This window comes from Ambystoma mexicanum, chromosome 1p, assembly GCF_040938575.1.
Source record: "Ambystoma mexicanum isolate Mex_15411 chromosome 1p, UKY_AmexF1_1, whole genome shotgun sequence".
In the NCBI taxonomy this organism is placed as follows: domain Eukaryota; kingdom Metazoa; phylum Chordata; class Amphibia; order Caudata; family Ambystomatidae; genus Ambystoma; species Ambystoma mexicanum.
Window position 1 is genome coordinate 123520450 of NC_090921.1, and position 27932 is coordinate 123548381.

At 46.2% G+C, this 27932-nt stretch overlaps 1 protein-coding gene across 2 annotated transcripts in view; it reads left to right on the plus strand.

Annotated features, from left to right (window-relative positions):
• ACTL6B (actin like 6B) overlaps window positions 1–27932 on the plus strand; it is a 545030-nt gene that overhangs the window by 426107 nt on the left and 90991 nt on the right. For both annotated transcript variants that reach the window (XM_069644827.1, XM_069644836.1), the window contains one exon: window positions 21614–21700. In XM_069644827.1, coding sequence (XP_069500928.1) covers window positions 21614–21700 — 87 coding nt within the window. The remainder of the gene's footprint in view (window positions 1–21613; window positions 21701–27932) is intronic.

The window sequence follows — 27932 nt, forward strand, 5'->3', positions numbered from 1 at the left end:
GGTTGGTCAATGCCCCGGCAATTTTTCAACGGTTTATGGACCGCCTGTTTTCCGATCTGTTGTATGTGAACACTATAGTCTACCTCGATGACATCTTGGTATTTTCGCCGTCTCCCCAAGAACATGCCCAGCATTTGAAGATGGTCCTTCTACGTCTTCAATCCCAGCACCTCCTGGTCAAACCCGAGAAGTGTGTATTCAAGACCTCCTCTGTCCCTTACTTAGGTTACATCCTCTCCCAAGAAGGCATATCGATGGATCCCAGGAAGGTGACGGCCATCTTGGAATGGCCCGCTCCATCCTCCCAGAAGGATGTACAAAGGTTTTTGGGTCTGGCAAATTTTTACAGGAAGTTTATCGGTAAATTTTCCCAAGTTGTTCTACCAATCACAGCTCTGCTCAAGAAAGAGGCCAGAAACTTTGCATGGACTGACCAAGCCCACCTAGCTTTCCAGAGTTTGAAGAAGATGTTCTGTACTGCCCCTGTCTTGCTTCAGCCAGACCAGACCCAACCTTTTATAGTAGAAGCTGATGCCTCTGCAAACGCTTTGGGAGCCGTACTTTTACAATCCAAGGATGGAGAGGAACACCCTGTGGCCTATCTCTCAAAGACCCTGTCAGCAAGCCAAAGAAATTACTCAGTGATAGAAAAGGAATTGTTGGCCCTCAAGACAGCGTGTGAAGAATGGAGACATCTGTTACAAGGAAGTGCCCATCGGGTTATACTGCGCACCGACCATAAGAACTTACAGGTACTCAGGAACATGGAATGTGTCAATTCCAGACAGGCACGCTGGGCCCATTTCTTTAGCCAATATGACTTCTCCATCACATATATTCCTGGCACCCAAAACAGTCTAGCAGATGCCCTGTCCAGGAGAGACTCACCTGCCACTCAGTTGGCTCCACCGTTAGAGTACATGTTTCCCCGTAACCGGTTGGTGGGAGTCATTACCTCCTTCCTCCAGGATGTCAAAGCGATTACCACCCCGGAGCTGGAAAATAGGCTGCCTCTCAACCTGCGGAGACTTGCCAGATGGTCTGAGGGTCTTTTATTCATTGACCGAAGATTATGCATCCCTTCCAAGCCTTTCCAACAAAAGATCCTGGTATGGGGTCACGACCATGCTATTTCTGGGCACAGAGGCATACGAGGTACCATTGACCTGATATCCCGTTCTTTCTTTTGGCCCTCTCTCACTCAAGACGTTAAGAATTATTGCCGTACCTGTCAGGTTTGTGCCAAGAGTAAATATTCCACTCACAAACCCTACGGCTTGCTAGTGCAAGCAGAAGCGCCTGTTCGTCCATGGTCTCAGGTTTCGACAGACTTCATAGTCGACTTACCTTCGTCTCAGGGGTTCTCTTGTTTGATGGTTACGGTGGATTCTTTCTCGAAACTGTCTCACTTCACTCCGCTTCCAGGAGTCCCATCTGCATCGGTGATGGCAGAAGTGTTTCTCAAGGAAATATTTAGGTTACACGGGCTGCCAGACAAGATAATATCCGATCGGGGGAGCCAGTTTACTTCTCGTTTCTGGGGGGCCTTATGTCAGCGATTAGGTATTGAGCGGGCCCTCTCCTCTGGTTTCCACCCTCAAACGAATGGCCAAACCGAAAGACTCAATGCCTCTCTGGAACAATATCTCAGGTGTTATACTAATAGCTTGCAGGATAACTGGGTTGCCTTATTATCAACAGCAGAATTCGCTTATAATAATGCCATACATACTGCCACGGGCCTTAGCCCTTTTTTCTGTACTTATGGATTACATCCTCGTGGCATACTTCCTGTTCATAATCCCCCTTCCACCATTCCAACTATAGAATCCATTTTGGCTGACATAACCTTAGCCCACCAGGTGGCTCAGCAGAACTTACTTTTATCCCGAAGGAGATACAAGGAACAGGCGGATCGTTCTCGTACCCCCTGTCCCGATTGGAAGGAAGGGGATAGAGTATGGCTATCTACTAAGTTCCTCCCTCGGTGGCTCCACCCATCCAAATTATCTCCTAGGTATTTGGGACCTTTCAAGATTGCTAAGAGGGTTAACCCCGTGTCATATAAACTGCTGCTTCCCAAAAGTATGCATCGCATACACCCAGTATTTCATTCCTCCCTCCTTCGTCCGGTAGATCCGGACACCCCTTCTATTACACAGAAAGGGATACCAGATTTAGTGCCATCCTCCCCAGAAGAGTATGAGGTATCGGCCATAATAGATTCCAGATACAGAAAGGGCCGACTGGAGTATCTGGTGTCTTGGAAAGGTTATCCACGTTCGGAGGATTCCTGGGAGCCTGTCTCCCACATTCATGCTCCTATACTCACCCGACGCTTCCATAGACTCCATCCGGGTAAACCTGGTGGTATAGGTTTGGGAGGGGGGTATACTGTCACGTACCGGGGAAGCTGGCGGTTGTGGCCCCGTTGGCGCATGAGCCGCCATTGATGTTGCTGCCACGTTCCCATCCACCGTGCTGTGACGGTCTAGTTTTTTTTGGAGTACGCCGTCGCAAGCCTATTTCTTTGCGTTCAACCCGGAAGCCGACGCGTTGCAACCCTTCGCGTTCAGGCTTTCGGGTTAACACGCTGTTTTTCCTCTAGCTCTTGTTTCCCTTCCACCCTTCCTGCTTCCGCCTTGCTAATGTTGTTCTAGTGCTCCCCTCTCTTCTTCTGTCTACTCTCCCACCTTATTTCCGCATTTATTTGCTGTACGACTTCATCGTACTTTATACTGCCCAGTGCACGTCCGCTGGAACTACCAAGGAACTACTCGGATTCCCGCAGTACTCCTCTACCATCCAACAAGACAGGGGTTTTTTATGCCATAAGGCTTTTTCCCCGGACTGGCCTGCTGCGGAAGGAGTGCCCCTCCTGGACCTCCTAATAACGGGTTCAGGGTGGCTTCCTCTCGCGGCCGGCCTTATCTGCACAGCAAAGAAAAAACACTGTGGAGGAAGAGGTTCGGAGCAAGACCGGAATCCAAACCAGGTGAGGAGGAGGATTGGGAGCTGGGGGATCAGGAATTGGAACCATTACAGCCCGAGCCTGATAGTATTGCCCTAGCTAAAATCGAACGTGCCCACTGCTGATTGTGCACTGCCTTAGCTACAAGTAAACTTGCCTACTGTTTATTGTGTATTGCCCTAGCTAAAATTGAACCTGCCTACTGTTGATTTTGCACTGCCCTAGCTAAAATCGAACCTGCCTACTGTTGATTTTGCACTGCCTTAGCCAAAGTGAACCTGCCTATTGTTGTCTTGCACTACCCTAGCATAATCAAACTTGCCTACTGTTGCGACGCATCTCCCCCTAGGTGCTCATCCACCATGCTCCTTAAGGCGTTCCTTATACTGTACCACATTCTGCCCCTTGAAACAGCAATTATCACCCAACTACGCACACGTCCGACACGGCCATCACACCCTCAGCCATCAGACACCTTGTCTCTCCCAAGCCTTGTTCCCCCGACCTTGCGCATGGCGACCCCCACAATGGACCCTATGACACCCACCATAGTCCTTCATCACCTCAACACTGACATCAACCCATACCTCAATGACCCAGCCCTCTGGCTGGAACACTTCGCTAGTAAACCCACTCTGAATCAACTGTGTTCCCTACTTCTTAGAAACAAAAGATTAGGCACCAGATTCCGTATACGCCCCACCCGTAGTAACCTCCCCAAGCAAACACGACATACACCAACGTGCTCACCTACTACACCCACCAATAGCAAACCCCCCTCTACAGAGGCGAAATTGCTGGTTATCAAGGGCGCCCTCATCAACGCCAGATCCCTCCCAGCGCACGCTCTAGATATAGCAGACCTTATAACATCTTCAGATCTTGACTACATTGCCATAGCTGAAACCTGGCTAAATGCCGCATCCGGCCCTTCCTTGTCCCTTGCCCTACCACCCAGCTTCGGTATAATGAGATGTGACCGCACCTCTGCCTCCCACACTAGAGGTGGTGGCCTAGCCATCATCCACAAAATAAGAGTATTGACCAACACTAAACTTGAGTCCGCTGAACTATTATCAGTCAAACTCGCACTAACACCTAATCAAACAGCCACCCTCCACCTAATCTACAGGTCCCCAGGCCCCGCACCCTCCTTTGTCAGCGAAATCTCCACCCTCCTCCTTGACAATGCAAAAACTAACTCACAAATTATCATCCTTGGAGACCTCAACCTGGGACTTGGCGACCCCAAAGATCCTACTGCACTAGACTTGGAAAACACCCTTTCTAACTCTGGCTTCACCTTGCACATCCAAGAGCCCACGCATTCTAAAGGCAGGACCCTTGACTGGCTAGCCAGCTCTAACTGCAATATCAATGTCCTGGCCATTACCCCTTGCTTATGGTCAGACCACCACATTATCACCTTTAATATTGAAGCCTCCCCCCGTATCCCGACCCTGATAGCGCCTGCTCTCCCGACCAGAAATAAAAAGGACATAACCAAGGAGAAACTTCTCCCTCTGTTACTCTCTTCGCTTAAAGCGGCCACTGTCTCTTGCAATGACCCCACCACCCTTGCTGACATCTATAACTGCAGCATGCTCACAGCTATAGACTCTATTGCCCCTATCAAACTGAGGAAGGCCAAACCTCGGGCACACCTTAACTCTTGGTTCACACCACAGTTAAGAGTACTCCGCAAAACCAAAGGCTGTGCAGAAAATCGTTGGAAAAGCCACCCTTCTGACGCGCACAAAGACGGTTTCTTCTTGGCATCACTCACCTACAAAGTAGCCATTATATAGGCGAAAAAAGTGTCACTCAATAATCGCATCTTGCAAGCTGACTCCAATTCTAAGGAACTCTTTAAGATCCTAAAAGCACTCGAAACTCCCGCCACCCCCCACCCCCCCCCCCCCCCGACACTTGCATTAAAGATAGCAAATGGTGTGCTAACATTCAGGCAGAGCTACTGAATAAAATCACCATGCTTCAATCTAAAATCATAGCTAAACAAGACAGCCTGAAACTGGACAATCGCCCTCCTACCCCAGCTTGGGCCCTCTCCCCTGACCTGCCCAATCTCAAACAGTTTGCCTTCTCATCGCTCACCACTGAGTAGGTGGAAACATTATCCTGAGGATCAAACCGTCCAACTGCCAGGGTGATCCCTGCCCTGCCCCAATCATTAAGGAACCTGCCCACGATTTGGCCCCATTTATCACTTCCTTCATCAACGCCTCCTTTAAAACAGGAATTGTCCCTGACACCCTTAAGGACGCATGGGTGATCCCCTTGCTCAAAAAACCCTCCCTTGACCCCAGTATACCTACCAACTACCAACCTATTACTACTGTCCCGTTCCTGCTAACAATTCTAGACCGTGCAGCATACCTGCAAATCCAAGAGTACTTGGAAGCCAATAATCTTCTAGGTTTTAGACAATCTGGCTTCCGCCTCAGACACGGAACAGAGACAGCTCTACTAGACTTAAAAACTCAAATTGAATTTCTAAAGGACAACGGCAAACTTGCTCTGTTACTCTTACTTGACCTTTCTGCGGCATTCGATCTGGTCAATCACCAAATCCTATGCAATCATCTTCACTCTGCCGCCCATTTCTCTCCGTCAGCTACGGCATGGATCAAATCATTCTTGAGTAATAGATCTATGCGGGTCTTTTTTCTCAATCCGCAGCTGCAGATCCTTCCCCCATTCACTGCGGCGTCCCCCAGGGCTCGTCCGTGTTGCCAACACTCTATAATGTTTTTACAAAACCGCTCTTTGATATACTTGACTATCTGGGTGTCTCTTATACGAATCACGCTGACGGCACCCAGATACTCATTCCCATCACTGGAGACTACTTGGCTGACACTAAGGCCTGAACGACGTCTACCTGGTCATCCAAGCTTGGATGGCACAACACCAGTTATGCCTCAACGATGACAAGACTGAGCTCCTCATCTTGGGCACTACGCAACGCCTTAATAAACTTGAGCCGTCATACCAATCTTTTATCATCGATGGTAACACCATCGAAGTTTCAAAAGACACTAAAACTTTAGGCGTCTACCTTGACGCCACCTTATCCCTATCCCGACAAACAAATGCAGTCAGAGCTGCCTCAGCTTACACCTGCAAACTCATTGCAGCCTGCAGGCCATTTCTGACCACCCCTAACACGGTCACACTGGCCAGAACCCTCATCATGGCCAAAATTGACTATGGTAGCGCCAGTGCCCTCTACCTAGGAACCAGCCAAGAGAATCTGAACAAATTGCAAATCTCCCAGAATAACGCCATTAGAGCAGTCCTAAACATCCTGCTAAACCACCACATCTCAGAATCTAGATCCAATCTAAATTGGCTACCGGTCAAACAGAGAATTTCACTGAAAGCCTTAGGCATTACCCCCAAATGTCTAGCCAACCAAGCCCCCCGTATCTCTGCAGCCGGCTATCCCGCCACGCGCCTACCCGCCCTCAAAGAACCACCCAGACCCACTGTCTAACTATCCCTAGGTTCAAACTACAAAAAGCGGGTGGATCAAGCTTCCCCGTCCTAGCTTCCCAGCTCTGGAATACCCTCCCCCTCACCATCAGAGCTGAAGAATGCTTTAGTGCCTTCAAGTCCAAAACAAAATCCTTGCTCTTTAATCAGCCCTGAAATTCGGACTTCTTATGTACCTGGGAGCCTTGTTCCAGTAAAACACCTGCTCTAATCTCTACTCTGTAAATGATGTATATTGCTGTATGCTCTGAATACTTTGCACTATATCTAAAGTTTGAATATATGTATGCTTATGTAACCATGTCTAAAGTTGCGCCCTGATGCCTACAGGCCTGAAGGTGCGCGTTACAAATAAAACCAATCCAATCCAATCAAATGATAACATAATTTGTGCATACATTTTCAAATGTTCCCACACTGAATACTTTGCATTCTTGTGGTATGGGGTCATGAAGCTCAGTATGGCTTTAATCTGCTTGATTGGGTCTTTAACAAAACCCTTTCTCTGTTTCGTATTTCTTTTTTCGCCCCAAGTCCATTCATCCTCGGAATCAGTGCTGCTATTGGCAATCTTGTCCCTGTCACCTAAGCTCTCCCTATCTGTATGAGAATGGGAATAGCTTGCAGAATCAAGGGACCTGACTCCTGCATTCGCCTATGCTGCCATGAGTTCTCAGGGTCACTTTCCCTACATCACCTTTTGGCGCAGGATAGAACACAGTCTCTTCTTCAGACTGTTGCCAATGGCCAATGGGTACTATCCCTCCTTAGAGGTAGTCTGGGGGAATCCACCTATTCGCCTGAATATGTAGAGGTTTATAAAATGCACTTCTCTTTCAGCGAAGTGGGCTAGGTGGTCTCTTTGAAATATCATTTCCTGTAAATCTAACTCTCTGATTTTCTCATCATATGTGTTTTCAGGGCCGGAAGTACTCACAGGACTATTTTTGGTCTCCATGACACACTGGTCTGGCCACCTTCCCTTCTATTTGGTAGAAGTGTATCTTTATCAATGCCAGATAAGGACAGGTCTTCCTGATCAGCTTGGCTAGGAATAGGTGAGGCCACCTGCCTCATGTTTTCCTGTTCTCTGTAAGTGGTGTTCATGAGGTTCGTGTTAATCTGTACATGGGAATTTGTAGGTAATTGGCATGAGATCCTTGATGAGAGGGGCATCTCTGCTTGGTCATAGGGCCGTATCTGATACCCTGGCTGGTTAGACTGTCTTAATGCCTGTTTTCTCACTCTTTATGTTCCTAGAGTTGAACTTTTAACTCTGACACAGAGGTTTGTCTGGCTTTAAGAACACTGCGCTGAGACGCCAATCAATCCCTGAATTTCTGTATTTCACCTTGAAAGATTTCATATTCACTCTCAGAGTCTTACGTTATGTGTGCATGTTTGCAGCATTTTCCTTTAACATAACACGTTCTCTCTCGAGTTGCCTCCACTTGGTCAGCTTCTGCTTGTCTCAAACACTCCCTAAAATCTATATTTTCTTCTCTGATTCTGATAGCTTTTGAAAACCAGGCTGACCCTTTTCCACATCTGTTTTCATCTGATTCACTTTTTGTAATAGGGCACTGTTATCCTGGAGTAAGATGTATTTTTCCTTAATCAGTTGCATTTTCTGTTATTTCAAAATATTAAATTCTGGTGCATCTGGTCAAAATTGTTTTGGGAGTCAATCCCTTTTATAATTAACTGGCTGTTTTCATGTTTAAGCTCCTTCATAGACTGCCTCGAAGCCACAATTTCATCAAACAACACTCTACTATGAATAGTCTTGCTATTAATTGGTGTTGAAGTTGGTTTATGGTTTCTACACTCTCTTTCTGTGTGTCTTGTAGTGCAGCAAACTTCATTTATCGCTCTGCGCTGGCCGGTAGTTATGTTTTTACCTCATTTTGAAGTTGCTCAATGAAGTTTTCATGTTTTAATTCTAAAATCTGGCTTTGTTGTACTTTATCTTCCAATTGCATGAGGGATTGTTGGGCCTTTTCCATGTCTCCAGTCTGATACAGCATACTGGCCTCTTTATTTTGCAATTGCTCTTCTATTATTTGCAAATGGAAATATAACTGAGCCGTGAGTTGGGCCATTTTAGTCTGTTCCTCTCATGCATTTCGAGTCATGTATAACACACCCAGAGCTTGATGTAATATCCCACCATCCTGCCAAATGTCAGTGCCTACTGATGTAACGTCTTGTACCATTCTAGCCTGCCAGCACCCAGCCTCCTGGTCATGCCAGTCTCCCTGAATGAACAGCTTGGCTAGGAGATGTTTTCTGGCATCTTCCATTTCAATGGCACTAATTTTAAAAATAGCTTTTTGCAACCTTATAAACTGTCTCTACACAGGAACAAATACCTTGCACTTTATTCCTGCTAGATTTCAACAATCGGTGCCAAATCAGATTACTTTTGCATTCCTTTGCACAATCTTATTCCTAAGTACACCTCCCTGATTATCAGGGATCAAGTCAACAGTGGTGCTTTAATAATGCATCAACAACCTGCCATGCGCCTTACTAAAGTTGCACTAGAGTGAATAGTCTGTTCACCGTTCACTTGTTCTGAATCAAAAACAGAAAGCTAGATCCCGGATGAGCCCCCATTTTTGTGGGGTATATTTATGGGGCAACAATGAATGCAGGTAGTTCTCCCCCAATCAAAATCTGCACACCAATATGCCTATTGATACCAATCAATCTAGCTCTGTCTATGAACCGTATCATACCACATGGATCCCTCACCCCTGTGCCATGGATAAACCAGGAATCAGAAGGAATATATATTTATTAATTCATTTGAAAGTTAATATTTGTACCAAATCACAAGACACGGCTGTCACAACCCTCAGCCCTGATCCCCACTGGCAAGACCAGTGGGGATCGCTTATAAGGCCTGGCATCCACTTCTCAGGCCCTCTTGGGGCCAGTCCTGGCACCTTTGGCGCCAGGCTCATAAACAAAGATAGACATCTGCTTGTGGAACTACTTTTTAGAGCTTTCAGCCAACATGGAGGCATCCACATAGCTTAATTCCTAGAACCAAGCTATGCGGTCTAGTGTTTTGGGTGTGGTGGCCCAGGGACTACTTTACCTGGACTACTTTGCAGTGGCTATTTAAACCACACCCGAACAAGACAACACGCTTTGCGTTACTTTGCTACTAGCAACGTGACGCTCACCGTGTCCAGATTTCTCACGAGCCTGATGAATTCCGGACCTGCAGAAAACAAAGAACATCGTTAGCAGCAGAATCTTACCTGTAATCTCCATCCTTCACTGCTCGCAGTTCCTGGACAGCTCCGTTTGAAGAGTTTGCCGCCTGGATCGAAGGACCTGAAAAAGGGAGAAAGACATTATTAAAGGAGGTAAAAGAGACATTACAACCACGAAGCGCTTAGAGACTTACCTGGCTGGCTGATTTTCGACCGGCATAGCTCCGGAACTCGATCTGCGCTGGGAGCACACTGCGACCTACGAAAAAGAGAAAAGCATAGGTCAGCGAGGACAAGACATCACTGCGCTGCGCAAAGCGCCTCCTTACCGCATCATAGCGCTATTGTGTGCCATCATCTACCGGTGAGAACCAGCCTACCCAGTTCTCCAAGCGGATACTCCGCGCACCTAAGGGAGATAAAGAGACATTTTAGAACAGAGAAAAGGCATGCAAGAATAACAACGCCATCAATCGCAATAAGACCTACCTGAAAGACACTACAAGGGCTGCAGTCAGTGAAGTAACTAGACCGCCCGCGCCCACAAAAGACCATGCACCCCTGCCCAGAGAGCAGGACGGAAAGCTCACCAATTCCGACAGCCAGGTGAGAAGAGAACCCAGAGGGGCTGAAAACACAAGGGAGGTGGGGGAAAACTTACCTTGGTCGTCCAGTCCTGATATAGTCTTCATTTCCAGGTGGAATCCCATCGACATCGAGAACCACACCAGGAAGTCATAGAGAAGGGCACCAACGACCAACTGGCTGGGTGGCATCCCCGTGGATACCAGGTGAGCGTAACAACGCCACCTCGCTCCATGATCCAAATGCTTTTCTTTCTTAACAATTCACTTTCCCACAAATTGAACACAGCAGTTGTTTTAGGATAACACAGATCACAGAATCTTTAACCTCACAACATGTATAGTTTTCCTTCTTTGCTTATTTCCACCCTGGTGACATAGAAACTCAGGTCTATAGAATATTTCAGATAGATGTGCACTCATAAAATACTCTTAATGTACAGAATTGTGCAGCCGCCTGGACATGATGGAACAATTTAATGTCACAACATACTTTGTATGGGGTTTACTTTATAACATGTAGCACCTTGATACCTGACCCGTATGCTTGGAAATACACTTTACATTAATTTTAATTTAAATAACATGCAACACTTTCCTATGGACAAAAAGAAATTTGACATGCATAGCGCTCTTTATTTTAATCTTTCTGTGCATTTGGCATTACTACCAGTTTTGACAGACAACAGACTTTTAAGAACAAAACACATTTTATATACGTCATGTAAGGAAGGCATGATATCAACAGTAAGATAAGAGACTACAGTTGAAGGGTGTTTATTGAGCTTTAAGAAAGGGTTGGAAATTGCCTATCTAATCCTAAATCTACAGTTGGGAGCAAGCTACAACCATCAAATAATAATAACTCAGTCCTAGTGATGTCTTTTCAAAATAGAAGGGCCTATACCAATAAACCTATTGCCAATCCTTACCTCTAAATACAAATAGTGTGGGAAAGAATGTTACAAAAAGAAAGAAGTGTTCACAAAATTATATGTCAGAATATTCAGGTCGTTGGCCTCCCTTCCCCATGTTTTCAGCACAGCATAAGACGGTTCACTCCAGTTTAGCACAGCGTCTGGCTTCTTTAGCATGAGGAAACAGTTCAATCATTAGCATTAGGGCCTTCTGTGCCCAAGTCTCTTAGTCTTTCTCTGTCTGTTCTGTGAAAAACCTGGAGGTGTCTCACCCGCTAGTCCACAGGGATTTGTCATCCAGGTGGCCAGGACACAACCATCGCTCTTGGATCTAGTTCCTGGGGGTGGACCAGTGATGGAGGATCATCTGGATGAGGGGTCTTCGGGAGTAGAAGTGGGATACCGGAGGGTGAGACACGGTATGCCCTTTCTTGTAACACCTTTTCCCCATCCTACCAGGTAGGATACCTAGAAACGCAACCTCCCATTTCCCTGACACAAACACTTTCTCACGGACAGTTTACCATGAGCAACAACAGACTAACACCAGAGCCGTATACCTGGCACGTCCCAACAACATGGTTCGCAAGGGCAGGCAATTATGAATCATTACACATACTTGACTTCCATCACACTTCCCCACACGGATAAAAGGCAGAGAACGAAAGCACACTCTGAACTAGGAAAAACATATGAGGAAACAGCAGTTCCAAGATGGCAGTTAATACAAGGAGGAAGACAGCGAGACCAGAGAGGGTTGCACGGAGGGAAGCACCCTTCACCTGTAAAGACTGTTACTTTTGTGAACCTTGGAAAGTAAGAAATCAAAGACCAGGAACTAAGTCTGATCAAACCTGCACAGTGTGTCGGAGGTACCCGGGGCCCTCCCACATCGATAACCAAGGTGGGGAGGAGTAATTTCCGCTTTGGTACTGTCCTTGGCTACTACAACAAAGCAGCAACAGAAAAGACAGCATAGCCGGAGAGTCAGAGAGACTGATACCAAATCAGCTTGAGTTTTGTACAAGGTTGCAAGCAGCAACATTGTATAAAGAGAACCGTGTGTGAGGCATTTGGGATGAGCGACACAAATATAATTGGAAGCCAAAGGAAGTAGATGAACTTTGGGAGGCCAAGAAAATAAACCATACACGGAGTGGTCCAGCGCCACGTGGGCGCTCATTCGAAAGTCTCTGTTAGGTATCCAACTGATGCTGACTGTGAAAGAAAGGAATATTGAGATTGAAGTGGTCATGCAATGGGTCAAGCTAAACCCAGTGCACATTCGAAAGTCTTGAGAGGCTAATTGAGTGAAAGAAAGGGATGCGAGCCCGGAAGAGGGGGATCTAACATTGAACCTTTGTTTTGAAAAGGGTCTGAGGCAGGCTAAGTGAGATCCAGGGTGAACACCCAAATTGAACATTGTGTTAAAGGAAAAGAACGTGTGCGTGTTTTTGGTACAGCGGGTCCTCTGCGCCAAGAGACTGGCAGGAAGTCAAGAGACTTGGACACAGAAGATCCTGAACTGGGAAAACGGAACTGTATCCTCTTGCTGCAGAAGCCAGAGTGTGTGCTTTGCTCGAGTGGACCGCCTTGCCCCGTGAAGAAAACATGGGGAAGGGAGGCCTACGGGCCGAGCATCATGACATATTATTTTATGAACACTTCTTTCTTTTTCATGAACATTACCCTACATTATTTGTAAATCAGTGGTAAGGATTGACAATAGATTTTTTAGTATAGGCCCTTTTATTTTGACAAGACTCCACTAGGACTGCATTATTATTATTTGATGGTCGTAGCTTGCTACCTTCTGTAGACTTAGGTTTAGATAGGTGTTTATCATACCCTTGTGCAAGTTCAATAAACACCCTTGAACTGTGGTCACTAGTGTCTGTCTTACTGTTAATACCATGACTTCCTTACTCTTCCTTCGGAGGGTCTGATGCAACCAATAAACGAAAAGTTATTTTCCTCTTTCAGATTTCACAAGTATTCACTTTCTTCTGCGATTTCCCATTCTCCCCGGATTCCCCTCAGCCAGGCTCAGATCCTTTTAACACAAAGTTCTACTTCAACTTGGATCCCCCTCATCCGAGCTTAGATCCTCTTTATACAATGTTTATACAATATTGTTTCTCTGGTGACTCATGGTTCACCGTGGATCCCCCAAAGCTGGGCTCAGATCCTTTTTAACACAATTAGTCTCCCTCAGCCGGATTCCGACCAATTTCAATTTCACGTGTAAACACAAGCTTGTTTTATGAAAAAGCTCTTTGCTGATCTCTCTCTGCCAGGCTCATCAACTTCATTTACTTTCGAATGTGCCCAGGGCTTTCCTTGCCCCGTTGCAGGGCCACTTTGATTTCACAATTCCTTTTTTTGTACCATTTGCCACCTCTCAGTTGGATACCTAACAGAGACTTTCGAAGAAGCACACGTGGTGCCGGAACACTCTGTTTATGGTATCGTATCTTGGCTTCAAAGTTCAAACACTCATCTGCGTTTTCATCATGTTCGCGTTGTTGCCACATATGATTCATATACTGTTCTCTTCAATTTTCGCTACACAGTGTTGCCGCTTGCAACCTTGGCTTTAACACAGACCGGTCTGGTATCGGTCTCCCCCACTCAATGGCTGTGCTGACTTCACTGGCGCTGCTTTGTTATAGGAGCCAAGGACAGTACCATGGTGGTGAACGATCCTCCCCGCCTTGACTATCGATGCGGGAGAGCCCCAGTTACCTCAGACACACAATGCAGGTCTCTTCAGCTTTGATTCCAGGTCTTACGTTTCTTATTCTTGAAGGCTCATGGAAGTAATGGTCTTTCTCTGAAAAGGTCAAGGGCATTTCCCTCCTTGCAACCCTCTTCGGTCTTGCCGTCTTTCTCCTTGTATTAAACTGCTATCTTGGAACTGCTGCTTCCTCATGTGCTTTGCCTTGCTCAGAGTGTGCTTGCGTGCTCCGCTTTTTATCCATGTGGGGAAGTGTGATAGAAGTCAGGTGTGTGTAATGATCAGTAATTGCCTGACCCTGCCTGACCATTGTATTGGGACATGTCAGGTAAACGGCTCGTGTGCTAGTCCCTTTTCTCTCACAGTGAGCTGTCCATTAGAAAGTGTTTGTGTTGGAAAAGGGGGGGGGGAGCATTGAGTTCCTAGGTATCCTACCTGGTAGAATAGGGTAAAGGTGTTACATGGAAGGGGATACTGCGTCTCACCATCCGGTTTCCCACTTCAAGCCCCTGAAAACCCTGCACCAAGGTGATCCTCCTGCACTGGGCCACCCTCAGAAACTGGATCCAAAAGCGATGTCTGTTTCCTGGCCACCTGGAGGACAGATCCCAGGGGACTAGCGGGTGAGACACCTTCAGATTTCTCACAGTATATATGGCTCTATCAAGAGTCACTTTCCCACTCTCTGTAGAGAGTATGCTTTTAATCAAGGACTTTATTTAATTTTGCAAGACACTTTTCCGCCCCAGCACAAACCCAGATATTCAGTTTATTATATAAAGCTCTTGGCTTTAATGCTTTAATTTTCAATTCCAACTATTTTCTGCAGTTTAACTCATTAAGGGCTTCTTCTCTTTTTAGCACCTCGCCGAATAAATTCCTACCCAGGCACTGCTACAGCTTTTTCAGATAAAGGGAAGAATAGAGCTTGACCCTTGCATCTGATGGGGGAAGATGAGCAGTTTGGGTGTTCTGCACAGGCTGAAGCCAATTCTTATTAACAGAAACTGGTGATTTTAAAATGCATGTTTATTTCCATTACATGGTGGCTGCTTCCATGTCTTGTATCCCATCTGATGTATTTTGCTTCCATCTTCCTTCTTGCAGCTTATTTAAAACAGTTTTACTTTATCAATGAGTTTCCTTACTGCGTTCATTTCAATTCTCTTCTTCAGTGTCGTTTCATATTTCAAACGTTCCTTGTTCCAAGCTGCAGAATGCACACATTTCCATAGTCTCTCTATTTTTGCAAATGAACCAGAGTTTTCATGGTTTTGCAGATGAAATGAACTGCTGGCCATTTCTCTGCCTGACCACAGTGCAAATTACCAGAAAGTATTTCTGCACTTTTAGGTCCAACGTTGCCAGTGGCAGTTCATTTGTGTCTTGAGACTGCCTTTAAACCCTAAATTCCCTACTCTCACAATCTCCACTGATCACCCTTTAACCATGCAATACTCATGCGGTCTGTTTTCCTGTGGTTTTCCTGTGTCCACATGGTCTTTGCTGCTGTACCCGAGCTATAAAGGGCCAGTGACTTCTCGCAGCATATGTTATGAGGCACTGCCCCTTTACAGCAGTAACTCGCATACCACCCCCAGGCCTCACATTATGTAACAGGTAGTGAGGCTCGGCGCCCTGTTTAAAAAAAAAAAACACACACGCACGCACGCACGCACGCACACACGCACACGCACGCCCTGATTGCAGAATGCCGCGTGGTCTACACTGAGTATATTTTTCACATATTACAGCCTTAATGTTGAGGTCTAGAGAGCTTTCTTTGGTGCAGCTATCCTGGGTACACTTTCCTTGCAATCTGTGTGCGCTTGATTTAACTTGTGGGGTACCTTTACCAGCCCAACAGAAATCCCTGCATCACAAAACTGCATTTTGGCAGTTACAGAAAATAATGGCTGCGCTGTGGCTGCTGAGCACATATTCATTTGCATCAAAACTGCGTTTTTAGCAGTTACAGAAATCATGGCTGTGCTGTGTCTGCTGAGCACATATGGGGCGAGATGGAGCACAGACACCCCAAGAATGGCTGCATTTATTTTCTTCATGTGCACACAAAAAAGACAATGATTCCAAGGCAGAATGGCTCTGCGCTGCTATTCTGTCAGCTCAAAACTTCAAACTGCAAAAGAAAATGTTCTGCATTTAAAGCATCCTTGCACTGGTGCTATTTTTATCTTCGAACATCACCCAGTTTGGTTCCAGTAAAACCCAGCCATGTCCGTCTATATTCAGGCTGAACACCATCAAATGAGGGCTATTCCTCCCTGAACGTCATTGTTGTCCCAAATGGAGTCTATGAAAAGCAGGAATTATATTTCAGGCCGCATTCAACATTTACTTTGGAAACAAATTAAACACACACACAGCCCTTCAAAAGAAAGCTCTTTCTCCCTGGCTATGCATCAATTACAAAGAAAACTACTAGACTTTTTCTGTACTCTGAAATTGACCTGATCTGTAAGAGCTTTCAGAAAATGAATGTTCAAGAAACTGTGTTTGTAAAATAACCCTAAGGTGAGAAGCACATGTGTAAATCCACTTTTGCAAAAGCTGTGAAATTAGACTTTGAGAGCTAAAATGTGAAATCATCCCAAATACTCGCACAGAAACAGTATTTTATGGGTGGGGATGGGGTTTGGTTTAAATGTATAATATATTTATTTACAAAAAGACTGCCTTTTGTGAAAGCAGAAGAACCAGTGCCTGGGCAGGCACTTCAAAGATACCCAGCCACTTGGGAAAGGAAGTCCCTTTACAAATGTCAAAGGACCAAGGTATGGGCATTTGCGACCTCGTCAGACTGGCCGGCACTTTTGCAGCAAGGGACAATGGATCAAGGGGCACTGGCCTTGTCACAAGGAAGTGTGAATTCCTTTGACACCTCTCCTCAGCTTCCACTGCCTGGGATGAAAGAGTGGCATGGTAACTCTGTTGTTGAGCTGACTAAGGAAAGACATTTTGCTGGGGGGCTGGAAAGACTGCCCACTTTTGGGAACAAAGCCAGCCCATTTGATTTAAAAGACTTTTATATTAAGACATTTATTTCAGTGATCTGAAAAAGCAGTACTGTGAAATTCTGATGGGTTTTAATGTAATTTTTGCACAATTAAAATGAGACTATGTGGGTTATCCTAGCATGTGGGGGGCATGAATGGATGGCATTAAAGAGGCATTTCTGAGGAATGTGTACATGACACATATGTAAATGTTGATGGAAATATGCCCGACATTGATAGGCATCTGTGTATTTATTTGTAGAATTTTAGGTGAAAAGTTGTCAATAGAAATTGCGAAAGATTGCCAGAAGGACAAAACAGCATCACACAAACTTGGGATTTGGAACAGCATATTCTTTGTCAAATATGGGGTCTGCCTAACTAATTTTTATGATGATTACAATTGTAAATATAAGCATTTTGTTTCATAACTGATTTTGACAAAAGTAACTGTGGTGTAACAAAGCACATCATAAAAAACACCCACACTAAAACTGATGTCACTTCCCTGGGTCCAATCTGCTTACAGGGAGGTGGCGACATCCACAGCCTGACCTATCCCATCTTAGAGGTAGGTCCAGGTTATTTCTGCCCACATAGTTAAAATCCTCTGATGTCAAAAAGGAAGAGGCATAGGGAGAGTCAGGGACATTCAAAAATCAACATCCAGAGATCCAGATATTCCATATTTACCCTGCAAGACTCCAGAGCCAGGCCAGTGGTAGCTGATCCATATACAGGCAGAACCTCCTATGCAGGCAGAACCACCATCCAGACCCAAACCATACAAAAATCCCAATAATTCACAGAGAAAGGAGGAAAGGCTGCAGATCCCTTTGGGAGAATCCAGTGACCAGACCTGTCCTTGCCCAGCTGATACACCCACTGTCCACTGAGACCAGACCCTGGTTGCCCCGCTATTGCCTAAAAGTAGAGCCATGCTGCTGCGTAGTGACCCAATCCTTGTCCCGCTGTCCAGAGATCTGGTTCGCTGTCCAAACTACCCAATTCAAGTGCATTTTGTAAGTATCACCCCTCCCCAATATCAAAACGCTGCATACACCATTCTGTTACCTTGCATTCTGTCCAACCCTATAAGAAATCCTATAAGTACCCTAGTAACTTCTTAAATGGACAGAATTCTCTGTGTGTCCTGTCCTTAGAAAAAATAAGTGTTAGTCTCCATGTGTAGCGTAATTCTTTCCAAATCATTTCAGTCTGTTGTGTAAGTCCTCAGTACTATTTTGAATAAATTAATTAATTTCACATAGAGATGAACACAGCGTGAATAGGTTAACTTGGCAAATTAACCTCCTTGTGTACCGTGTCTTTCTTTAATAATCTAGCCAATAAAATCTAGTTGCAGTAGAACAAATCATTTTGCTAACAAAATCGAGTTTGCCCGTGAAAGTGTTTCCCTTTTAAAAAAATCTGATTTTTTCCTTTCCTTTTAAGAATCCCACACTGTCAACCAGAAAGAGTCACCCTTTCACTTTAGTATCATACCTGTTCTGTGCCTTTGTACCTCATCAGAAAAAAACGATTGTCAATTCTGTCTGTTTAGCTAATTTCTGAAGTTGTTTGCCTATTTTAAACCTGTGAAAACTAAGAAATTGCAATTTTGCCACATGTGATTCTTGCTGCGCTGGTTTTCCTTCCGTTGATGTTGATCTAACCTCTATGCACGTTGTTTTGTACCTTGCCTTGTAGCTTGTAAGTTTTCTTGCCTCTTTGATACAGCCACACAAATTCCTGTCTTATCCATTTAACCGCACATGTCAGATAACCATTCAGCAATTCCGAGTGCCATTTTGCTCATTTTTCAAGAGTTCAATCTGATTTTGGCCTCCTATTCATGGGTGGTAAATCAGATTTGTAATCCGATTTTGCCTACTATACCTGATTCCATGATACTCCTCTCCACCCACACAAAAGTACTACCCAAAAAGTAATCTTGCTTTCATTCATTTTTGCATTGATGTGTCTGATGTTAGAAAGTTCATTTTGCTGTGTAATTATCACCACACTGGTGATTGCTGCCCTATATTGAATCTGTTTGATTTTCATTTGAATTTTTAAAATAAATAAATATTTCATTATTACACACCGGCCTGGTTTATGGTCCATTGCGACACAGGGTGTACGTTGGGGGGGGTGGAGGGGTGAGACGGGTTGGCTGCCTTCTCAAGCTGAATCTGAAATAAATAAACTTGAAAGCGTTCTTATTGTGTGCCACATCCCTGTCTCCTCGTATGGAGTGTGCCGTTTCTTTAAATCTGTGACAAACTACTATGAGGTATCTGGCTGCATGCTGACGGTGCATTCTGTATTTGCAAATATAGATTGTGCTGCCTGTTATAGTGTCTGTGATGACAAAGAGGGACAAAGGGTAATACCACAATTAGTTACGGAAAGCTTTTGTTACACTGAGTCCTAGTCCCAGTCCTACTTCTGTTCCTTCACTTTAGCGGAACTTTCAACATATTTGATTTCATATTTGGATTCTAACCTCACCATGAAAAGAAAGGTGAATGCTATTTCATCAGCAGCAGCCTACCACTCAAAACGTATCACTGCTGCCAGGACATTCCTAACGCAACAAAACTCCCTCACCATTGCTAGAGCAATCATAGAATCTCGCCTAGGCTACTGCAACACACTCCTACTAGGCACCTCAGCAAAGAACATCAAGAAACGTCAAACAGTGCAGAACAATGCCCTCAGAGCTGCCACAGGGATCTCCAAAAGAGACCACATCTCGACCACCAGAAAATCCGTCCTATGGCTGCCCGTTAAAGAACGCATCCTCTTCAAGTCTCTTGCATTGACCCACAAGTGTTGCCACGACGCAGCACCTCGCTACCTCGTGCAAAGATTCTCTGCGCCCCCGTCAAGCAGACCTGCTAGATCTAACCAAACCAACCGTCTCACCATTCCCAAAAGCCTCAGGATTAGAGTAGATGGCTCTAGCTTCCCAGTTCTAGCGGCGACTAACTGGAATATGCTTCCTCCCGCCATCAGAGGCATTGAATCCCACATGGTTTTCAGAAAAACATTAAATACCCTGCTGTTCGTATAAGCCATCCGCTCGTCACGCCAACCTGCAAGTTTATAACCATTGTAACTCTGCCTGTTAAAATGTGTAACTTATGAGCTTTGTATCACTGCCTGTAACAATGTAGATCCTATGAGCCTGTAACAATGTAGATCCTATGATCCTACCCATACCAATGTACCTAAGTCACATTCTTGAAACAGCGCAGCGATGCCTCCGGGCTGCCAGGAGCTTTACAAGTATAAATAAATAAATAAATTGTTCGGCTCTGGTAATGGAGAGAAGATGAAGGATGGGGAGATCTGGTACTCATATCATACCCAAGGAGGAGGGACTAAAGCAAACATGTAAAACTTAAGATAAAGAGGCAGCGGGGGCAGCCCTTTCTGATAAGTACTGTGATGAGGTAGAGTTGGACTCAGTGTAATGAAGATTACCGGTAAATTGTCAGGGAATTTCATCACAGCAAGAGCAAAGAAATGGGGTTCTTTCCATACTAGTGGACTTCAATAATAAATGTATGGTATGTGCGTGGAACAGCTCGCTCGGTATACTGTTGGAAGTGTGGGTGACCAATTAATCATTGATAACCAAGACCAGCCCATCGTCAAGGTTCATAGTTAGCCAGTGCCTTTAATCGCACAGGAAAATGAGCCGGGGCTCATCAAGGAGCCGTGGCCTAAGGGGGGTCTCCTACCGGCCTGTTAGGCCATGCCCTCTTGATGAGCCCCAGCTTAATGGACTGCAGGCACCGCTGCCAGGTTAGCCCTGTGCAGAGATTAGCACCCTCTCCACAGGGAGGGGGGGGGGGAGTGCCGATCTCTGCATCTATTTCATAAAGATATGCCTGGCGGGGATCAGCGCCACAAATGTTTCAGCCTTAATGGTGGCGCTGTCCCTCAGGGCAGCAGCACCATTAAGGCGGAAACAGTGAGGCCACTGGAAGCCGAGGCCTTTTTTCCTAAGGCCTTAAGTTCCTGGGAACAAGCAGGAGCTTCAGGCTTTAGAAAATGAAGCCTTGGCTTCTTGGAGCCTCCCCTTTTCTTCTGTAATGGTGGCAACCGCCCACGGGCCTTCTCTTGATTAAAGAGATGCGTTGCAGGTACCAGCGTTACCATTATAGATAAAAGGCATTTTTTTCTGAAGCCTTAATTTCTAGCACATGAGTGAGAGCCTCAGGCCTCCAGCAGCCGGGGCTGCGAGGGGGCATTAGTTGGACTTGGTAGAGCCCTGCCTCAGAACCATATTTCTGAGCCTGCCAGGGTTCCGCCCCGGTCCACTTAAAGCCCTGTGGTTAGCTTATTTATGCACCCCGGTAGCACCTATCCTGTCGGAGTCAATCCGAACAGAGAATTAACTCTGCCATCCAAGAGCTCTTTAATTGACCCCATACCGGATCCTAGTTGGTCGCTCAACTTTCAGTGACCCTGTGTTCAGGTATCTGGGGGTCTGGCTAGCCAATCACAGATTCCGAATCTCATCACAGCAAATGGACCCACATTAAAGCCATGTCATATGTGATCGTCGCCATGTTTTGTTTGCACTGTGTGAAATGATCCGTGACTGACGTCCTTGTCTTATTCCCCTAGAGCATGCGCTTGAAGTTGATCGCCAGCAACAGCACCATGGAGCGTCGGTTCAGCCCTTGGGTGGGCGGATCCATCCTGGCGTCGCTTGTGAGTACCATTGGATAGTTGGTGTAGCATTAAGCCATGAGAGTTATACTCGCCCTTCGGTAGGGTGACCAGACGTCCCGGTTGTTGGTGCTCTGTCCCCCTTTCTCAAGATTATGTTACCACTTGAAACTGCAGTGGCATAGCTCTCAACCATTTGAGTCGCAAAAGCGGGTGAAAACACCCGATTTTGTTTTTGACGGGTGAGAGGCCCATTGAAATGAATGGGCCTGCAGGAGGCTTGGCGGGTGAGTCCACTCTTTACAAGGCGGGTGACATCCGCCAAAAGCGTGTGAGTTGAGAGCTATGCACTGGTCCCGGTTTTTTGGTAGTAGGTCCTCATAGCTGTCAGGCAGGAATGCACAATATCCCACAGAAGAAATGCTGCATTATATAACTTAAGATAGTGTTAGTTTGTGATAAATTAATTATATGGGTTTATTTGAACAGTAACACTTAAACCCCCTTCTTCTCCAACCGCTACTGAAGAGTGGTGCCTAGACAGCCACTTTCAAGGGTTAGTCCTACGTTTATGTCAGTTGCCCTGTCCCGGTTTTCCGGTTTTTTACTTTTTAAATCTGGTCACCCTACCTTTCGGTTCTTTGGGAGCTACCACCGGCAAGTCCAGACCCCGCGCATATGGCTGACTTTATGTGCCTTTTGGCAACCAGACTTGATTTTGGTGTTTTCCGCTGGTGAGCTCTCTTTGCATGTAGACCTTTCATTGGAAGGCCATGAAAAATAGATTGGTAAATTACACATAGGAAATGGGGAAGCTGTTCACATCTCTGGCCACTGGGTGTCACAAGAGCTCAATAAACTCGTGAGGACTACAGACCTTAGGGTACACCCCCTTTTGGCGCGGCCGTTTCGCTTCGGGCCGGTTCGTCGCGGCCAGTTGGCCGCAGCGGCCAGTTCGCCGCGCCCATTTCGGCGCGGGAGCCTTTCTGGCGCCGCCGATTTGGCGCGAGGGACGTTTGGACGTGGCTGACATTGCAGCCACATCTAAACTCCCTCACGCCAAATTTAAAAGCATAATTATTTTCAAATGCAGCACGTTGACAGGAACTGTGCCTGACAACTTGTTGCATTTGAAAATAATTTGGGGTCAAGTGACTGGTCAAGTGTATTTTTTATTGTGATTTTCCCAAATGCTTTATTACTATTTTTGTTTATTTGAATGTTCAATTATGCGAGTTAAATATGCAACTTTTGCTGCCTCAGGCACAAGGCCAGTTCGGTCTTGTGGTTAAGTTCCAAGCCTCACAATCTTGCAGGCCATGGTTCGTGGCTGGGATAAGGCTTTTAATGTTATTCTATTTGAAAAAAAAAATAATGTGATATTTTGCAAATAGAATAAAATTAAAAGCTTTAGCCCAGTCACGAACCATGGCCTGCAAGATTGCGAGGCTTGGAACTTATCCACAAGACCAAACTGGCCTTGTGCCTGAGGCAGCAAAAGTTACACATTTAACTCCCATGATTGAACAGTCTAAGGAAAAAAATAATAATAAAGCATTTGATATGATATGATAGTTTATTTATATAGCGCCTATACACAATGTGTTTCATGGCGCTATATAAATAAACTATCATATCAAATGCTGTATTATTTTTTTTTGGGCAATTCACAATAAAAAATACTGAACGACGCAAAACAATGACAATTCCCCCCCCCCCCCCCCCCCCCCCCCCCCCCCCCCCAAAAAAAACATCCCCGCGCCCAAATGTCGCAGCGCCGAACTGGGCGCGCCAAATTGTCTCCTGCGCCGAATCGGCCCGCGCCGAACTGGGCGCGCCTAATCGTCCTGCTCCGAGACCTTACTCGCAGTACTAACATTGTGACAGCCTGATGAACCTCACCTAATGCAAGAGGCGACTAAACGCCGGGAACCTCAGACTTCTTGGTTCGAGGGTTTGTTCCATTTCACCCAATTTCACGTACAATGTGTTTATAGCAATGGCCTTGTTCCAGTGGGCGAAAGAGAGTGCGAGCTTGGCCTCTCGGTAGAAATGTGATTTTGATTTATATTGTCCACTGTGTATCGCAGTGGTGATATTTTCCCATGTCCAGCTTCAGACAGGACAACATAGCCTCAGATGAACAATGTCAGGATTCCTGACCTCTACCTGTTATTGTTACTTTGTAGCATTTGCCGCAACATGGTCAATATTCATCACAAAATGGCTCCCCAGCTCGCAACATGAGTCTATTTTAGGATTGATTCTGAGTGCATATTTACATATAGCATATTACTGTTCTCCAAGGTGCAATAGATGATTACATCAAAGGTAAAACATATGGGGGGGGGGGGGTTGGAGAGGCATTAAACCTCTCGTTTAAGAGACACATTTTCTAAGTATTCTTGTATTCCTCATAAGTGGAGACACACATAACCTGGACATTTGTCCATCTTTGTACCATCACACTTGCTCATTCTCTTTGCCCCTTTCCTTTCCCACCCAGTAAGGTGCAGAATGAGACATGTCTTCATTTTGGCATTAAAAAGGCTGCAGATTTATTTTCACAACATAATAAATTCAAAACACTGGAAACAACTTTGTGAAAATATTCTGAAGGTGCAGCGACTGCTCCGTGTCCAAAAACCTGCTCCCCCCTTTTCCGGACAAAGTCCACAGTAGGCCAAACTCCCCCCAACCCTTCATGTCTGAGCCCCGCCTGCCCCTGCGGGTGTTCCTGGGCTCGGGGAGTGCTGTTTATTCGGGGGAAGCTGAGCCCTCATTGCTACCACCAGACGCCCCCACCGCTTAGGCCCCCAAGAGGCGCTGGTCCTGAGAAGAGCGAAGACCCTTCCGGCTTTCCCATGGCTCATTCGGAGTCTATCTTGCCACTGGTCGCCAAAACACCGCCTTGCCGTCCTGCGACGTCAACGGCTAAGCCTTGCCATACCGCTGTTCCTTATGCAGGATGGGTGGATGGAAAATGAAAACAAGTCCACCGGTGCGGTGGGCGGGCATCCTTCTGCTTGGGGCTGGATACTCCGGCAGCAGGACGCCCGTCGGCTAATATGCCTCTAGACTCTTTGTCACACTTCACAGGCTTTTTCTTGTATTTGGTGCGCTTGCCACAACCATCCCCCTTACTCAGGGGGGAGGGAGGAGGACCCTGCCCAGGTTATCCAGACGCCTCCTCCATTTTTCTCCGTCATCACCCTCATTTTCAGCACATTATGCATCTATTGGCTACTTAAAAGCCTGGTCCGAACATTAATGGCCAAACAAATAGCCCATTCCTTGGACCAATGTATTCTTTTGGCATTTCCTCCACTCCATTTCTGCCGACTCATGGCTGAGCACACGTACAGCTCCCATAAACACAACTGCGCCTGGACCACTTTAGGCTCATTACCAGACCCCCATCCCCGATTCCCCCCCAAGAGCATGTGCGCAGGAACAAGAGAAGATTTTACAGTAGCATTGTGGTACATTAACCAGTCCCCGAAGCTATTACTGCCCTATCCAGCCCATCGTTGTGGGTAATATTCAGGGTAATATTTCAGTCAGTATGCCGGGGTCAACCCCAAGGTCATAAAAAGGGTGTACACATTAAGTAAAAAATAATTAAACGCTGCAAACTGTCATGGAACTGGAGGTGCTGAGCGGACCACTTGTTCCGTTTCTGGGGCGGGTGCAAGGGCAGGGTGGACTGGGGAATACAGTAGCATTTTCCGTTTTTTGTTCGGGCATTGCCCCAATGCCCTATAGGTTAGTCCGAGCCCGTGCGTGGAGCACTCGGCTCGCTAAGAATGCTGGCTGGCAGCAAGCGTTTCATCCCGCAATTGGAGATAGCTGATCGGTTCATGTATCCGGAGAATGAAAGGAAAACATAAATGGAACCTCCCCTGCACTTTTTCTAGAATGTCTTTGTTTAAAACGGGCAGTGGGGTCCTGCTTGCCCCCCCACCTGTCAAGACACATAAATCCTGTTTTTAGCCCCAGCCCGTCGGCTAAACAACTGAGGCCAGACCAGTTTTCCTCATTTGTGGCATAACAAGGCCGTAGTTTACTTATAAACATTTCACACTATCACATTATTACAATCCCAGATGATAGGCAGCACCTTTCCGATTACACCTTTCTCTGTTCCTTCCTTTATTTACAGTCCGCTCTCTTTCTCTTATGCTTTCCTTTCCAGCATACTTAGGCCAGCACTCCCTGAACTTCCCAGAGCCTCGGTCTGGGCAACACACCTTGGCCGGCGCCGCTGATGGGCTGCAGGGAGTGCTGTTATGCTTTCCATTTCCGCCAGCCCAAGCTGTAAGCTGACGACCACGAGGGTGCCCCTCCTCTTTATACTGTGTACCCCCCCCACCCGCTGTGCTAGGCTAAAGGGGAGGAGGTTAGTTTAGGCACTGCTCAATTGCCTGAGTTACCTACTGCCTGTGACAAAAAACACACTGATTAGATAACTTGCAAAGAAAATTACATGTTAGGGTGGGTTGGGTGTGACAACACTGATCCCGATGCCGGGTAGTGGACATGCAAAGAGGCCGCTCCCCCTGCACAGGTACCATATAGAGGGGCCATGGTATATGGCCGCACTTCCTTTTTCCTGCCTGTGCCCCTCTGGGGCAGCACCATGTGCTTGCAAAAGGAAAACCTCCCAAAGGCTTCATAGCAGTTCCAGCCAAACTGAAATCTATTTTGACTCGGGGAACGTAATTAAAGCAATTCTGGAGGGCCAAGTTTTGCCCTTCCCACCTAACCCTGTAACCCATCGATTTCTTAATTCACCTAAGCAGCTCTGCCCCCTAGCAGTTCCCAATTCTCTTCTAACGCTCATGTTTGGGACTCAATGCTGTCATGCTCATGAAGTCAGGGGCACAGGCATGCAGGGGTTGCATGCACAGGAGACCTGGGTGGACACTGTCCTGGCGCCTTTGGCGACAGGCTCATGAATAAAAGCAAACAAGAACATCCATTTAACACCAAAAGGCTTTTATTATGGATATAGCACTTCAGAAGCATTAACCGTCAACATTCCATCCATTAAGCAGGATACATTAACCTTGAACATTCCATCCATTAAGCAGCACCAAGTGTATTCTTGGGTGTGGCTGCTAATGGATTGCCTTCGCACATGCTTACTTTCTAGGAATGGCAGGGTTTGGCTGGTAAGCCGGCCCTAATGGGCGTGCCCACTATCTCAGCTATATAAGCTGCCCCGATCCTCAAGACAGATGCTTCGTGTTATTCTGCACTTGCAAGCAGCGTAACGCTCACTGTCGCCTGAGGTCAGACTTACTTTGAAGATCCTGCTTCCTGGACATCCTGCTTTCTGCCAGCATACTTACCAACTGGGGGAAGCTGTTCTTACCTGTAAATCTCTTCGGCAAACCAAGTATTCATCTTTACACTTTCCGGCAAGCTGAAATCTTCACCTTGGCACCGCAGCACAACACAATCCATAGTTGACAGCAGCATCTGCAAGGAAAAACAGAAGACAAGGTTAGACATCGAAAAAACAGTCAGTTTAAGGTTGCGCTTCACCATACTTTGCGCTTTTCCTTAACCCATCACTTACCTGCTGTCGAACATTGCAGTAGCATCCATCTTCCAACCGGCCACGTCTCGCGTCTCACAGCTGCATTGAGGCCGCATTTCCATCTAAAGGAAGAAAACAGAAGAGAGACATTATTGCGGGAATAAATAGGAGCAATATATAAAGACATTAAAGAGAACAAACAGCATCACAAGAGCTCAAGAAAGATTTACCAATCATAAGGAGAAGCATAGTCACAGCTGGACTGGACTAATCCTTATCAGTGATCAGTAACGGAACTAGTCGCTTCAGGTGAGCTTCATGGGCCATCGTATGCTCACAGAAACCGTACTTTGGGGTGAACGTTTCAAGTGGTACAACAATCGCAGATTGGCACACTTACACACTCTTATCACCACGCAGGAGCAGTATCACCAGGTACCACCGCTCACAGATTTTGTACTGAGGGAGTGGCCTGAAGGGGGTGATTCAAGTTCAGGGGGGCTGCAAACATGCCCCAATGCCTCCATAGAGATCAGGTGAGCATAACAATGCTCTCATGGTATGAAACGATGAGGCGGAAATTGAGGTAGGGGCAGAGCTTTAAGTGGGACGGGGCCATGCCCCGACAGTCTTTGAGATGGGCTCCCGAGCTGGGGCCCTGCCAGGGCTCATCCCGACTAGCCCTAGCCACGCTGACCTCTCAGGCAGTCGTTTAGCTGAGCGCTGAAT